At 41.5% G+C, this 16,432-nt stretch overlaps 1 protein-coding gene across 4 annotated transcripts; it reads right to left on the bottom strand.

Annotated features, from left to right (window-relative positions):
* Nucleotides 1-6,506: 6,506 nt before the first annotated feature.
* LOC143323817 (von Willebrand factor A domain-containing protein 5A-like) lies at nt 6,507-15,884 on the bottom strand. Of its 4 annotated transcripts, none has more exons than XM_076735926.1 (20): nt 15,728-15,884; nt 14,962-15,009; nt 14,581-14,783; nt 14,265-14,487; nt 13,751-13,917; nt 13,532-13,646; nt 13,226-13,401; nt 13,047-13,135; nt 12,541-12,685; nt 11,489-11,568; nt 11,269-11,383; nt 11,015-11,173; nt 10,798-10,901; nt 10,258-10,478; nt 9,895-9,948; nt 9,510-9,575; nt 8,779-8,838; nt 7,519-7,679; nt 6,956-7,079; nt 6,507-6,838 (listed from the first exon to the last, which is right to left on the bottom strand). In XM_076735926.1, exons 2-20 carry the CDS (start codon nt 14,999-15,001, stop codon nt 6,759-6,761), a joined length of 2,382 nt encoding a protein of 793 aa, XP_076592041.1. In that variant the 5' UTR covers nt 15,002-15,009; nt 15,728-15,884; the 3' UTR covers nt 6,507-6,758. The 4 variants fall into 4 exon arrangements, with proteins under 4 accessions (XP_076592041.1, XP_076592038.1, XP_076592040.1 ...); XM_076735923.1 differs by having other exon boundaries at nt 6,508-6,838; nt 8,779-8,841; nt 9,510-9,578; nt 15,728-15,867; XM_076735925.1 differs by having other exon boundaries at nt 6,508-6,838; nt 9,510-9,578; nt 15,728-15,867.
* Nucleotides 15,885-16,432: the final 548 nt, after the last annotated feature.

The raw sequence follows: 16,432 nt of genomic DNA, 5'->3' as shown, positions 1-16,432 counted from the left end.
ATTGACTGTCCCAACGTTAAAACAGCCTAAATGAACAACCTCTGTCCTGTTATAAATTTGAAGGGGTTTGTTGACAAGTGAAACCAGATAGCTAAAAACTGCATTGCTCCCTTTAAACTAGCTGAACCGACAGGATTCGTGTTAATGCATTTTATGTAGATGTAACTGCCAGTGATGGTGACTTTTTGCAGCCGTCAGCGGTTTGCTGACACTTCTGTATTTTTTTCACTAAGTGCGAGTTATTGTCTGAAATTCCTGATATCTCTGACTGAATTCTTCTGACCTTTATTTACATAATAACTATCCGAACAATATGATGCAGGTTTGGCAGACAGCTTAGAGTCGGGGGATGACCTCTGTTTTGTAGTTACTGCAAAACTTTAAATGCTTGAAATCAAAAGGTTGGATTCTGGCGTGAACTCCACTCACACCAAATATGTAGTTTGTGTGTTCAGGATGAATAAAACCCTGCTCTCGCCTCACAGGAGTGCAGTACAAGGGCTTACAGTAAAGGTCACTGATTTTGATATCTGACACACATTTTCAACTCACACAGACACTGGCATGCACACATTCACACAATAACCAACAAACACCATGGGATCATAGGTGTCAGTTATTCAATAAAGTACGTCCCCCATTGAAGCACAAAGGCTATCAGATCAATCACACCCACGCACACACAGCATGTGATTGATGTGTGGCTCAGAGGCCACACAGCTCCACTGATGGCCTCAAAAGAAAAAAGAAACATCAGCCACTCTAAACTATTTGCTATTGATCGGGTTTGCAGCCTGTGGCTGTGACAACACACGTGGACACACAACAGTCCTACAGAGAGGGAAACAGAAGGGGGAAGTAAAGATAGCCGGTTTAATTAAATCTTTCCCCCCTAATGGATAGACCCCGGCAGACACAGTGAGCCCACAGGTGCATGCTCATGCGAAGCTGTGCGTCTCACACCACACACACACACACATACATAGACACACCCAGAGATCAGAGTGCCCTCCTTCCATTTGATGTGTTTGTTTTGAGGATGTGTCTTCTTTTCTTCTAATCTCCAGGCAGTTTAGTGCTCGGGGATCCTATGTCAGTTCTAATTGGTCCTGCTGGTTGGGGTTGCCTTGGAAACCAGTTTAGAAAGTGTTGGCTGGAGGTCTGACAAAGGTTTGGAAAAGATTGGCTGTAATGGCCTCCTGTAACCGACACTGTGCCACTGATGCAAATAGACACGGGCTAACATGGTGAAGTGTTTTGCTATTTTTAGAGCTCTGTTTCATTTTAGAGTCAGAGAAATGTTGTCTCAAGTCAACAAATGCAGCTCTAATGACCTGAACACACACCAGGCTGCATGAGGTTGAGTCTTCATGAACAGAGTGAAAAACTCACTTCGAGGATGACCAACTTCCACAGAATCCATTGCTTGCTATTGGAGGATTTCTGTGATCTAAACTGGAGATGGCTGGGTTGGTGTTGGTTTGTGACAGCAGGTTATCACTGTGGCATGTTGTCTGCCATAGTAACAAGTCCCCCACAGGCCTAAATCTGTCTATGTGAGCTACAGCAACAAGCGACATGTCTGAGCTGATGGCACAAGCCTTATGCTCAATGTAAGCCAGAGCTTCTGAGTCCTATATTATCTGTAGGAATTCAATTCAACCCTCTGTAAACAGATGGCCCTGGATCCTTTCCAATGGGACACAGTTTTCCTTTACCGAGTGACACACAAAACACACACACATACATACATACATGCATACATACATGCATACATAAATATAGAAAGAAAATATGCATATTGGCGTGCACGCGCACGCACACACACACAGTTGTGTTTCCATCATTTCTGGGGACATTACACAGACTTACACCCATTTCCTGGAGACTTACCTTAACCATAACCACAACCACTGCTTGCCTTCCCCAAACCTTAACAGACGTCTTCATCCTAAAATGCACTGATTTACATAACAGAGACTTGCATTTTGTCCCCATAAGGAAGTCGAGTCCCCACAGTGTGACTGTATAAACAGATTCATGTCCCCTCATGACGAATACATGGCCATTCACACACATCTCTTTGACATCTGCCCATCACCTCTTATGAAGCATGACTGGATTGTGTTAAAGGGGTACTAACGTGATTTAGTTGCGTGCTTCCATAAAGTTGAGGGATTTTAAAAAGAACAATCAAAATAAATGCAGCAGAGGCCAAAATCTCCTGACTTCTCTTGTGTGGGTCAACTTTTTTTATTTGGCTACCTTTCCTTTCAATAATACTCTGCAAAATGCTGCCAAAATTGATTAAATACTTCAGTGAGGTCAGTGTGCCAGCTGTTGATTGAACAGAACACATGTTAATGGTGAATCTTTACCGAATCTATCACAGGATGAAATCCCTTGAAGAACGGTTTTACAGAACCCTGTTACACACGTTAGCCAGCAGTGATTGTGCTAGTTGCTGCTCTAGATTCTGTTGTACTGACCTTGTGTTTTGGCTCCAGCAGACTGAGCACTGCCTCTTCCAAGCTTGACAGGCTGTGATACCACAGAGAGACGACTGCCGACTCCCCACATGACAAGCACTGGATGGAGAAAAACAAAACAGAGCACTGACTGCCATATGTCAAATTAAAGGAAACAGTCGACTGGTGAAATACTACAGAATATTTTTGAACAAGACTTTGCAGAACAAGTTTCCAAAAAACGCGTTTCTATTCATCACATCACAGTCCGCAGGATCGACATATTATTGTTAGTATAATTTCTACAAAGGCGAGTTTTTGTATGTGGAATTTCTCAAAATAACCTTATATCTTTGTAAAATATACAACTGTAAAACTTTAGAAAGTGCTTTTGATGCTGGGTTGATTTTTGTTCAGACATTGATCATTGATCAGGTTAAATATTTTTCCAGTGTTAGAGGCCAGTGTGTGCGCGGATGGCATGCCCATATGTACGTGCACGACGTTTTGTTTTGGAAAATATTATGACACCTGCAGTATGTTCACACGTTCTGTTTTTACAACTATTTTTAAGACTCGGCATGAATAAATAATATAAAAAAATATTCATTTTGCGTGTTCTCAGATGCTTCAAAGATGATCGATAATGGAGGACTTTGTGAATCACAGCAGGAGAACAGCACTTATAACATTCCACTGATTATTATGAACAAGGCTTATAAGAGCCTATTATTCTCTGTGCCCTGACCTCTTTCACTTAGATCAGTATTCTGTAATTCTTCCAGCACTGCACTAATACTTCAAGGTAGATAAAAGCCATTTATCTCAGTTTTTCTTACATAGAGATCAATGTGAATTACGTACCACAAAGGCACATAATAGCATATTTTGTCACTGACAGACAGTACTGAGAGCCGTAATTGAATGCCTCTATGGGTTCTGAATCTTGATGAGTCCTTATCAAGACCAGTGACATTTTCTGACAATAATATCTATTCAGATTAAATGACGACAATGATTGACAATTATTCTTGAGGAATACATTTTTTGTGGATTGGAGTGTGAGGCCTGAATGAACATTAACAAGGGACCTTTTCAGCATGAACAGGAGGAATGATTAGAACCAGAAAAACCTGATATTGTGTTCATATGGGCACCTGACTATTATTTGAAAACAGTGTGAAAAAGTGTGAACCTGTTCCTTAAAGCCTGGAATGCAGCACAGGACGAAGGTCTACTGTGTAAAAAGGGTGAAATGGGACAGATAGAAAATATCTCTCTGTTCGTAGGAAGATAAGAGCTTAATTTAAAACTTACATTTTCCTGCAACCAGGCTGCTTTGAAACATCAACATTCAACCTTTTAATTTCTGAGAGAAGAACTACAGGGAGAAACAAAACTAAGCTCTTCTGGAAATATGCTGTGCAGGAAGTCATGCAAACATTGACCACTGAGTGGCAGTGAAATACCCAAATGAATGCATGGAGCCACACAACACAACTCTATGTACCTGTATACCAAATCACTTAAGAATGCAGCACAGAATCGAAAATACTTGTGGGCATGCAGTGAATGAGGTGTGCATTTGGGGGTCAAATGGAAAAAATAACAGAGCAAAAGAAAATTAATCTAACAGTAAACTGATTTGTTCCACAGTGGAAACAAAAGTAAAAGTGACTGTACAGATTTGTAAATTGAATTTTCATACAGCAGAACACCATTGTGCTTCAGTACAACATCATTCACTGCAGCACCATCAATGTGATGTCTTTCTAAGTGGTGGTATTCATTTTTCATTTGCTTTTGGAGGAAAAAACCACTCACAGGCTGTTGGAACATTTCTGGGCACCACAGGCCCTTGAATCACCTCACCATCATCTTTGTTGAGAGCACTGAAAGCAGTGAAGGCACTGCTCACTCCCTCATCCCCACCTCTCCAGGGAGCATATTAGAGTCCAAGCAGCCAACTGTGGACTGAAAGTGGACGACCTGCCAGACTGTACTCCATTTTTAGTGGACGTACATTGATGGTGCGCAAACACCAATTGAAGTTTAATAATGCGTGATGAAAGAGTGTGAATTTTGTTGACACTAAGTACCATTAGACACACTCTCCTCCTAAGCTTGGTTCCCTTCATACAAAGAATCAGAAAGGTACGAGATTGGTGCTGCTCCTACCTGTCCAGTGAGCTGGGCATAAACCAGTGACCTCTGACCCTGGATAAGTGCTGTGATTGCTGGAGAGAGGACAGCAACAGAGGCAAATCCCACGTGACTGAGACGTCCTCCACACCTGGCTGCAGAGCAAATCGCAGTGACTGCATCACCTGATGAGTAAAAGTATAACACACAAGTAAGGCACTTGTGAATGCAATTTCTGTCCAAGTGCAAATTAGTTATCGCATTTGTTTTTGAAAAATGTCTTTTCATATGAACTAAATGTCTTACTTTGGGTTGCATCCTGAGCATGACCTCCTCCTTCTTTGGCCAACCCATTGATAAGAGCAGAGCTGGACTCTTCCCCAATGCAAAAAGAGAAACACCTACAATACAGTAGGTTTGTTTTCAACACATACAGCACTAGAACACGGGACATATTCTAGCCATTCTGTGGGTGTTTGTTGTGGTTTCACCTGTGGGAGCTAGAATTCTTCTTCACCAGACTGATAACTTCTTTGGTGTTCGTCACTTGATCACCAGAAAAGACAAATTGACATGCCTTCACTTATATGATTTATCAAGACAAAAAAGTTATGGAAGAAATCGACCTATTGCACCCACCTGTGCGCGTTGGAAGCGTGTTTCAGGACTTCCTGCTGCAATAGAAGAACGGCCTTGTTGGTGCAATAGTTAGGACAGACTGTTTTTATGTGAATGTCATCCAAATTCTCATCAAAAAATATATTCTCCAAATATATTTTTAATCCATTTATGTACAAAAAATAACAACTGACCACGTTTGCTGTTTTTTAAGAATTGTTTTGCCTAATATTCCACTGAAACACAAACAAACACTCGCTGTGAAAATATCATCACTCCGGTGAGACAAATATCTCAGCTGGGTTTAATTAAGTTAACTATTATCAACCAGCTAAAGATGACGCTAAATCCGATCCCTCTAACATTAATTTAGCGCAGCAGCTGCATCGTCTTGGACAACTTAGAGTTAAATACACAGACAAAACGCCGACTTCTGAGAATAAATGCTTGTATGTAGCTTTAAAGTAGTTTCCTCTTGCAGATACAAGGACAAAACCTTGAGGTTTAAGCTGAGTCAATACTACACTGCGGTAAGGCTACCGGTCACTCGCAAATTCCGTGATCAGCCTAAATTTTAAGTGCACGTGTATTCTCGCCTTTACGGTAAATGCATTGAAAAAGTATCGCAGTCTCAAAGTTTTACCTGAAGAGAAATCTGAACTGTACCCGAGCACACCACATAAATATATCACAATTTATCAAATCTCTACGGACTTGGTGAAATTAGTGCTGGGACACACATGATCCGGTTTTCAAAATAAGGCGTTAACGCAAAGTATAGAGCAAATGCAAATATGAAAATAAGACTAACTGGATTAGAGTAGAACACGTTACATGTGTCTCATAAATTAACTAAAATGTGAGGACAATTACGATATTCTTTGATTTTGGTTCGCAGGAAAAAAGTAAATAAATAATTCCCAACAAAGACTAATACAATCAATCTCAGGATAACATCAGGACTACATAGAGAATGAAATAAAAATCAATTTAACGAAATTACAGAGTAAGAGTCCCGTGTGTGTACCTTGAAATTGCTACATTTCTAATAATTGAACGACGAACTGTTCCATAATTTCTAACAACAACTGATATATTTGCATTCAGGACACCTCTGACTACATATATGGTTATAATCAGGCATTTCACCTTATCAATTTAGAGAAGCTGATATGGTAAAATAATCATTTTATGCTGTGAATCTACCCCTGAAAACTATAATTCAAAATAAGAAAAAGATCATCATCATCATTTCCGCCCATATACATGATTCTCAAATGAAGTTTCCAATATTCAACTTTATTTATCTTTTTTAAGCGAAATCATTTCCAACACAATGCAACACTGACACAATTCTCGCAACATGGCTGATCCTGGATAGATGAAGTCCAGTGCAAATATGCAAAGGCACACAAAACTGTAATGCAGATACTGTAAACGGTAACAGGCAGTGCAGTGTGAAGGTTAGAGGATGGAGTAAATCTGCCTCCGTGTGTCAGTCCTGAAGGAGAAACCACTTCGGCGAAAAACTCAGAGTCCCAGGGCGTCTCTCTGCACCTCACAACCCAACACAGCATTTCCAGCTTCCACACACTCTGCCACACATGTTGCTGAGAAAAAAAAAAAAAGTCATCAGCAGAGGAGACTGAATGTGAGCAAACAGCAGATTTTAACTGGCACACACTCTCAAAAACAGCAGATCAGCACTTTATTATTATGGTTGCTACCGTTCTGAGCGCGGAGCCATGACACAGCCTTCATGGCCAGAAGCTCCCACTCTTCCTGAGCATCCTTCTTGAAACCATGAAGCCAGATCAGAGCCAGGATGGTGGCCCACACTTCCTGGTTCACCTAATTCACAGAATCAGGGAAATGTTGTGGAGAGGAGAAAAGCAAAGAAAACAAGGGAAAATTGAGGGGTAAATATGTTTGCACAGTTTAAAACTGTAACTAAAATAGCAGTAACAATATCAGATATCCAAAAAAAAAAAAAAAAAAAAAAAAAAGAGCCTGCAAACACAAATTCATGGGAACTATTCACATATATGGTCAAAGCCTCTCAAACAGTAAACAAGTGGTTAAAAACATCACAGGAGGGCATCATACATTCATTCATTTCCATAAATTGTTTGTATCATAGCTTGCATTTTCATAATACATTCTGTATACATTGCCATGGAGTATTTCATTTTCTTATCTTTTATACAAGTGTTTCATTCAGTTTTTTTTTTTTTTTTTTTTTCAATAAGGCCCATTATAACCTCGTATTAATATTTCCACAGTGACTCACCGCTGAAGGTTTTGTGTTCTCCACCTCCTCGCTGGTCTTTCCTAGTGCAGCAGCCAGAGCTGGATCCAGCATCCAGCAGCCAGACGCCTTCTGGAGGGAGACCAACTGCAGCAAAGGGTCTCTGCGAGGCTGTTCGGGAAGAGCGACTTCAGGACTGAAGTCTGAGATAAAGAGTGAGAGAAAGTAGAAAGATCACAAGATGCTTGCATATTTTTTTCATTTTTGCCCATTTGACACTAATGTGTAGATATAGCATACTACAGACGAGACCGTTTGAGCAGCTAACGGCGTTCTTTCAGGTTCGTATTCATGTGTGCTAATTTTGTGGTCCAAATCATGTCTTTGCTTGCATATTTGCGTATGGATCACCTTTTCTCAATTTCATGAAATATTTAAAAAAATGTCATACTGGCTTGAATGGAACAAAATCTATTATAAAGCGAATAAATTAGTGAGAGTTGTACAAAAAGCAATACAGCAATCAGGCTCCAGTCTAGGTTTAGTCCCAAAGGGAAACAAGATGATTAATAAGCTCATTCAGAATTTAGAGTGTCAAATTTGAGAGAATTCATCCTCACATTACGGTTTTTTTTTAAAGTTATCAAATTCAGATCATAGGTTTAGCCTTGACTACAGCAGCATTTATTGCTGGACACTTTTGCATTTACAGGCTCATATTTGGATCAATTTTCCAAGCAGATGAATTACCTGATCACTTGCTCAGGCCTAAAGCAGCTGTACGGCAGTCAAAATGAAGGTGTGTTAAAAGTGGCCGAACATAGCTGGGTGAAGTCAAGTTAAATAGCTTGGTTTGGCATCTTCTCCTCTCAAGATACAAGAAGACCCAGAAGGAATTTATGCCAAATGCTTCAGTTTTAAAAGAAACCACGGTTAAATTAAGAATACAGAGGAAAGCCACAAATTGAAAATTACGTACAACATATAAGACAGCACCTTGAATCACAGTCATTTTTATTTAATTCATTAGTGCAGACAGCTGAATGGACTCAGCAAGATAAAGTCAATTATACATGATGGGCAACTACATTAGGAGGTGCATGCATGTGTGGGGAAAACTTTCTCAGCCTGTTGTGTGTCAGCAGGTCACATTGGAATGAACGGGCCGCCATGTCTATTATACATTGTTTACTACCTCCACGAGTAATGGGTTTTAAGAAAAGGACTACTCCATTTATTCTTTAGAAAGCACCATTGTCAGTCTGTATAAAAAGAATAAATACATGTTGTATAAACACATACCTTCATTACTGTAAGCCATTTGACCTTTCACAAGCCCTCCTTCATACGAATAGAGGACCTCTGCTTTTTAAAAGAAATGAACTGTTATACAAACAAAAGCAGACCGGAAAATTTTATAATTCCAGTCAAAATTACAGAACTAATATGTCCGAATTCCACCTTAAATTCTGCAGTGCACTAAATTGACGCTTGATCACGTTGCTCTGCTCTGAGAAACTATATCTTGATGAGTCAAGTGTCACATGATGTCCTGGGACCCAGAGAGAATTTATGGCAAGCTCGTCAATTTTAAAAGAAACCAAGCTTAAACTAAGAAGTAAATATCCAGGAGAACCACAAACTGAAAATTACTCCTTCAAACAATCATTAGGGACAGTATATAAGAAGGCACCATGAGTCAAAGACATTTTTATTTAATTCATTAGTGCAAACAGCTGAACAGACTCAGCAAGGGAAAGTCAATGATACATGATGGGCACCTACATTAGGAGGCGCATGCATGTGTGGGAGAGACTTTCTCAGCCTGCTGTGTGTGTGTGAGCAGGTCTCATTGGAATGAATGGGCCGCCATGTCTACATTCATTATACATTGTTTACTACCTCCAATGGGTTTTAAGAAAAGGGCTTCCCCATTTATTCTTCAGAAAGCACCATTGTCAGTCTGTATTAAAAAAATAGATACATGTTGAATAATCTATAAAGGATATGCACCACTGAAACAAAACACATACCTTCATCAGAAGGCGGGGATCCATAGTCGAGTTGATAGTCTTCATCCAAACTGTCCAGGCTACAGGCTGCTTTTTCAAAGAAATGCACCATTACACTAAAAAAATCATACCAAAATATTTTATGATTCTAATCAAAGTTAATCAATTAATGTGTCTGAAATCCACATTAAATTCTGCACTGCACTAAACAGATGCTCGATCTTGTTGCCCTGCTCTGTGTCTGATCCTGCACTGTACTGTCCACCCAGGCTCAGACCCCTGTACTGAGTGGCAACTCACTAATGTTATATATACACCTATCAGGCGTACAGAGAACAATATTTATACTGTAAAGCACTGCACCTGGTAAAAAACAAACAAACAAAAAAAGCCAACTTTTACTCACAGAAGGCTTGCGTGTCAGCAGACATATAACAGCACTGGGCAACCAAACCATAACCTGAGATTAAAGGAGAGCATATATTACATGAAAGTCATCAGCTGGGGCAAAAACATCAATCAGCAGCAAGATATAGATCCAGCAGCTGCACGGGGGTGCCAGGCAGACCATTCCAGTGACAGAATGTAAAGTGGCAAATTTTGGGACATCAATTACAAGATCACTAATATGAAGACAGCATGGATGTGTAAGTATTATTCCAGCCGACAATGTCCTCCTAAAACAATCTAATTGACATAACCAATCTTTAGATATGACAATAAACAGAGAGTGGCCACGTTTCCTGCATCTACCCCGAAAAATACTCACTGGGTGTTGGAACATCTCTACGCATCAGGGGTCCTTGAATCGCGCCGCCGTCGCCTTTCTTGACAGCAATGAAAGCCGTAAAGGCGCTGCTCACACCCGACTGGACACTGAGCTCCACCACCTTCTGTTTCACTCCTCTATCTTGCTCTCCTTCATCGTCACTCTCCTCCATCTCCAGGGAGCGAATGAGAAGCCGAGCGGCCAACCTGTGGACTGTTAATCTGCAGAGAAGAGCGAGGAGGAAACACAGATGGATTTTACCTGTCATTGGTATAAACGCAAAATAGTGATTTATTTCCAGCAAAGCCTCTTCAAGGCCTATAAGGACATAAAAAAAGTCTTTAATATGTGAAAAGAGACTGAAGGAGTAATCATCATTATGTCTAAGTTTGAAAGGGACGAGTTACACATAAGAGTAGAGCACAACACAATTATTTTAGTCTTTGTAACCACTTCACTTTGTACATACTACCAAAATGAAGTCAGCATTGTTAAGTCAGTATCTAATTTAAAGTGCAGTCTGACCACACGTTGTTTTACCCAGTGTCCTCTGTAGGTCTGAGACTGAAGTGGAGCTGGCTCTGAGAGGGATGACCTGCCAGGCTGTACTTCACCGTCACACCACCCTCTGCTGCCTCTGAACTCTGACAAAGCACGATAGTGTCAGAAACCAATCCCATCATCAGAATTACAGAAAAATCATTCATATTCTTCAAACCTGACAAATAGTGATGTATTTGGATGGTGCTGCTCCTACCTGTCCAGTGAGCTGGGCATAAACAAGTGACCTCTGACCCTGGAAAAGTGTTGTGATTGGTGGAGAGAGGACAGTGGCAGAGACTCCCTCTGGCAAATCCCAGGTGACTGAAACGTCCTCCACAGCTGGCTGCAGAGCGAATCGCAGCGATTGCATCACCTGATGAGAAAAAACATTTTTTTTTTAAATCATGTCTTTTGTCCAGATTGCATTTTTTTTTTTTACATTTTTTTGTAATGACTGTGATGTCTTACTTTGGGTTGCATCCTGTCAGTCCCTGTGATGAACTGAGCATGACCCCCTCCTTCCTTGGCCAACCCATTGATAAGAGCAGAGCTGGCCCCTTCCCCAATGCCAAAAGAGAAACACCTACAATACAATAGGTTTGTTTTAAACTCACACAGCAACAGAGCATTGGACGTATTCTATGAGTTGTGTGGGTGTTTGTTGTGTTTTGTGTATTTGTGGTTTCACCTGTGGGAACCTGAATTCTTCTTCACCAGACTGATGACTTCTTTTGTATTCCCCACCTCACCGTCAGTAAAAACAAATAGCTAGGGAGGACAGTTTGCATGTTAGTCTAAGGTACATGACCTCACACCCAGAAACATGCAGCATGTGTTGAAAGTCATACACATACTTGTCTGAGAGCTGTGTTAGATTGCTGTTTTAGTGACACAAGTTTCTGGAACAGTAGAATATGAAGAACAATAGAGGTGTGGTGAATACGGGCATCGAACAAACCGGTTTGTCCGAGATTTTACTTGGAAAGGTGTGAACAGAACAGTAGAAAGCAGGGCTATTGAGGGGATCGTCAAGGTGTGTTTGATGGCTTGTACAAGGTATTCTAAGCCTGATGTATTTGCAATCATTTGCTTCCTCTGATGACACCAGCTGTCAAACACTGTGTGTGCTCCATTAAAGCACTGAATCCACACAGCATGTTCAGTGAGTGGACAGCAAGTGAACTGTAGAGCACACAACAGCAGTTTTAATGGATTATATTGACAGAGAGCTAAAAAACAACAAAAAAAATCCTCAGCAACATTTTGCAGATGGGGCAACACCTGCTGCTGTCCCAGTCTGGTCCAAGGGGACAGTCCAGGGACTGTCTGTGTGCTCCCAAGCATTTGACGCAGCTGCTCTAAGTGTGGAAGCGCAGTCACATCGACTCCAGAAAATAATATTGTGTTCTGGGTGGTACAGCGCACTAAGACATGAACGCTCAACACCTCAAATCTGAAGCTTTTCTATAGTTTAGAAATGTATTATCAAAATTTCAATCATGTCATCCAACTAATGTTATACCACTATTAAATCTACAAAGTAAGCATTAAACACAGTTGCATGGAGCATGAGATCGACAGGCAAATTGGTGTGTATGATGTACCATACTGACTTTTTACACCGAGAGCCTGTGTCATTATATTCCAGCTTTGCTTTGCTTACACCATGCCACAAAAAACCCACGTAACTTATTTTGCGCATGTGAGAACATATATGTGTGTGTTTGCGGTGTGTATTACTTGTCTCGGTTGACTGGGAATGCAGGGCTGGCTGTAGATATGTTTCAGGGGCTCAAGGATCTCTGTTCCTCCCAGATTCGCGTCCATCTTCTCAACTTTCTTCAGAGCCTCTTCCATAGTCTTCTCATTGTACTCTACACTCTTACTGCCGTCAGAAACACAGAAATTGAGGAAGTGAAGAAGGAGGTGGATGGTTGTGCAGCACGACCAACTTTCACAGTTCAGAATTCACGTCCAACATTTTAAAAGCATAACTACCATCTTTCCTTGAATTTAAACATGTCCTCGGTGCACTGAAGTTGCCATGCACATGCTGATGGGGTAATTCATTTTAATATGTAGGGAGTGAAACATTCACGATACACATAATCCATGGCTTCCCAGAATCAGCAAATATAAATGATCTGTCTGCTGATAGAGAGGACTTAAACTGCACCTGAAAAACAGTGATATCAAAGAATGAAGCACATTTTTGTTGTACTGAGTGACACGAAGGAGTGACTTACGGGAAGATGTGCTCATAGTTGGACCCAAAACTGTAGATGTTGAAATAGCAGCCCATTGGTAAGCTCTTCAGCAGGAGCAGCAGAGTGTCCTTAAGAAAGGAGAGAAAAGATAGTGAATGTCACTGTGTCAGACGGACACTATGGATAATTTGATTCCACAAACAACACATGATGAATACCCTGGCACTGCTAATGCGAGTTTCTGGCTCATCGCTGTCACCGGTACCACAATCCATACTTCCAGATCGATCCAATAAGAGCACAAACTCTCCACATGAGGCAACTGAAGACATCACAGCCTCGGGGAACTCAGGGTACAGACTCAGCATCACTACTGGATCACCCATCAGAGAGCCTGAAACACAGAGGAGACACACAAATGTGACTTTTGTGGTTTATTCCAACACATACGACTCATCAGGTGGAGGATAATGAATGAAACTTTTAATTTGGAAAGCAACAACTTCACTGATCCGCTAACTCACCAGGCTTGGCAGAGGCCTGTCCTGCCTCCACCACAGCGGTGGGCTGGTGGGCGTCTTTGTAATAAATCAGCACTTCAATGTCTCTGTCAAACTTATGTCCTGAAGCCAACTTGACCTGCAGTTCACAAAGCACACTCATAAACAGACACACAGTCATATCTCTGGACGTCAGTATTGAGGAAGAATCACACACAGCAGACACACCATCACTCTACCTACCGTGGCCTGGGTTTGCTCTGTGTTGAGGTACTGCAGAGGGTCCAGGGAACAGTTGGACTCTACTTTAGAGACTGGACGAGGAGAGGACACTCGGGCAGAGAAAGACAGACTGTAGGGAACCAGAGAGGCTGGAACAGAGGTCACCTGGACACTGGCACCATCACTTCCTGGAAATGACAGGTTAGAAATACTGGGATTAAAGAGACATTACTGACAGGGAATCTTTGGTCCAGCAGACGTTCTGGATGGCCAGAGAAGAACAAAAATCATTAGCCTAAATGTCCCTGTTGTAAGGTAAGCCATGATTACTATCTACTGTCCTAGCATTAGATTTAGCTAGGTGTACATAATAAATGCAACTGAATGTAAATGACAGATGTCTCATATGATTATATACTGGTTGTCCGACAGTTCATCCAATGAACTTCATTTATCAGAGCTTTGGTAGGAAGGCCGCAGGGAGGGTAATGGAGCAGTCAGGACATCAGGAGATCAACCAGGCTGCTTTTCCTACCCTGAGGTTGGTAGCGAGGGTTGAGCACAGCAGGCAGACAAAACCTCAGCCCGTCATCAGCCTGCACAGCCAGCTCAGTGACGTACTCCAGCCTGATGGAGGCGCTCTCTCCTGGAGGCAGACTGCCCACACTCAGAGAGAATATATCTGGACTCTGCTCGCTCTCCTCCAATAGGAAGGCCTGCTGACCAGAGCTCAAAGCATCGTCGTAGTCCTCACGAGCCTGGAGTACAGATGACACATGCGAGTGACTGTCACTGTTACTGTGTGTTTAAGCTTTAAACTGGAGTGGCTAAGTCTTTACTGCGCAGCTCACCTCCTGTTTCTCCTTCACCTCAGCTACAATCTGTGTCTGTCCAATCGTAGCACTGAAATGACACACAGCAGCATCTCCGGGCAAAGGGAAGACAAAAACAGCCTCTATTGGTTTGTCCTCCTTGTTCTCATAGGTCAGCGTGGAGACCACAGTAGCCACATGGTCCCTCACCTCCAGCTCCACCTCCACGCTCTTCAAAGGAACTGATCGAGAGGCAGAAAGAGGAAGATGGACAGAAACTGTGTGAGAAATTGTGTGTTGTGTGGGTGACGATATTAACAGGTGGTTGAGAATACAACATGTATTTTTTCCTTTCAATGTAAATTAAAAAATAAAAAAGTACAAAAAAAACCTTGTGGAGGAAATCAGAGATGTCTGTACCTGGTTCCTTCTGGGCAGTTAGCAGACCACAGCAGCTCATCTTTGCACCTGTGCAACAATGATCAAGGACATCAGAGGACTTTGTGCCATAGTGATGAATGATAATGACAGTGCCTGGACATTGATTGTTTTGTTCATCTACAAAATATGCAGATATGATGCAAAATATTTTCACATGAATCAAATCAATCAAAACCCATTGAAGTTATAACCATTGGGGACTTAAAGTGGCAAAAAGTGTAATTACATGTAATTTTAAAAAGTGTAATTATTATTATAATATCATGATCATGACTGTTATCTCTCCTCATATTTGCTGTAGTTATCTACAGTACTGTATCAATAAATCAATGCATACACTAATCAATACGTGTGATTTCTGCTGTCGCGTGTCTCTGCTCCGCCCTTCCTGGTTTAGTCTTCGCTGTTTTTGTATTTGATGTCATTCCGCTGTTTATTTGTTTATTTTCTTCATATAAATACAGCAGACAGCTGACTGCCTGATGGCTCCAGAGTTAAAAACTCTGACTGGAAATTACAGACCGAAATGGACAAACTCACGTCTATTACACGTAACTGACCTTCGTCTTTGTTATATTTGTACGATATCACAATATTTCACTAATGTTCGTCTGAAATTTCGACAAAAGTGACAACGACACTGTCCAGCAGCAGTAAACAATAACGTTTTCCAGGGTGTTGCGTCTCACAGCAGTGCTCTGCTAACCAGACTATTAAAAGAAACACACAGCAGAAGAAAGCCTACCTCTGAGGACACACGTGTCTCTGTCTTGTTCCCTCTTGTGTGAAAGTAGAGACAACTTGCAGGTTTCTTCAGGAAGAAGACTTAGTTTATCCTGGTGTAAACTGACGGGAACGCCCACCAGGTCCAAAAAGCTTAACTGCCGCTTCGTGCTGCTGAGACCTCTGCAGTACGGAAGCCCTAAAAGGTCATGGCTCAACATAATTTTTTTCGCTCCGTTTTACCGCGATAACCTATAATTTTCCACCGTTTAATCGTGATAACGACATAATAGTCCACCGTTTTATCGTTATAACGAGGCCTGGACGTGCTCCCCTGCAGCTGCACACTCGGTAAGTTAAGCCTGTTCATGTGTTTGTTTGTACTTTTCACTGTTCCGTCCTGTACCGCGGTTAAGTTTGACTCACTTGAAGCCACTTACTGTTAAGGACGATGACTTGTATCCGCAGACTTGCAAAAGTACAAACAAACACATGAACATGCTTAACTTACCAAGTGTGCAGCTGCAGGAGAGCACGTCCAGGCCTCGTTATAACGATAAAACGGTAGAGTATTATGTCGTTATAAGGATAAAACGATGGAATATTATCTCGTTATCACGATAAAACGGAGCGAATATGTTGATCCATGGTCTTTTAGGGCTTCCCTACTGCAGCATTCGGTGAAATTGATACGTGGCAGTTGCTACTCTGGAAATCATCCCTCCTG

The sequence above is a fragment of the Chaetodon auriga genome, chromosome 7 (assembly GCF_051107435.1).
Source record: "Chaetodon auriga isolate fChaAug3 chromosome 7, fChaAug3.hap1, whole genome shotgun sequence".
NCBI classification, from domain to species: Eukaryota; Metazoa; Chordata; class Actinopteri; order Chaetodontiformes; family Chaetodontidae; genus Chaetodon; species Chaetodon auriga.
The sequence above is the reverse complement of the archived record's forward strand: the minus strand, read 5'-3'. Positions and strand labels throughout refer to the sequence as shown.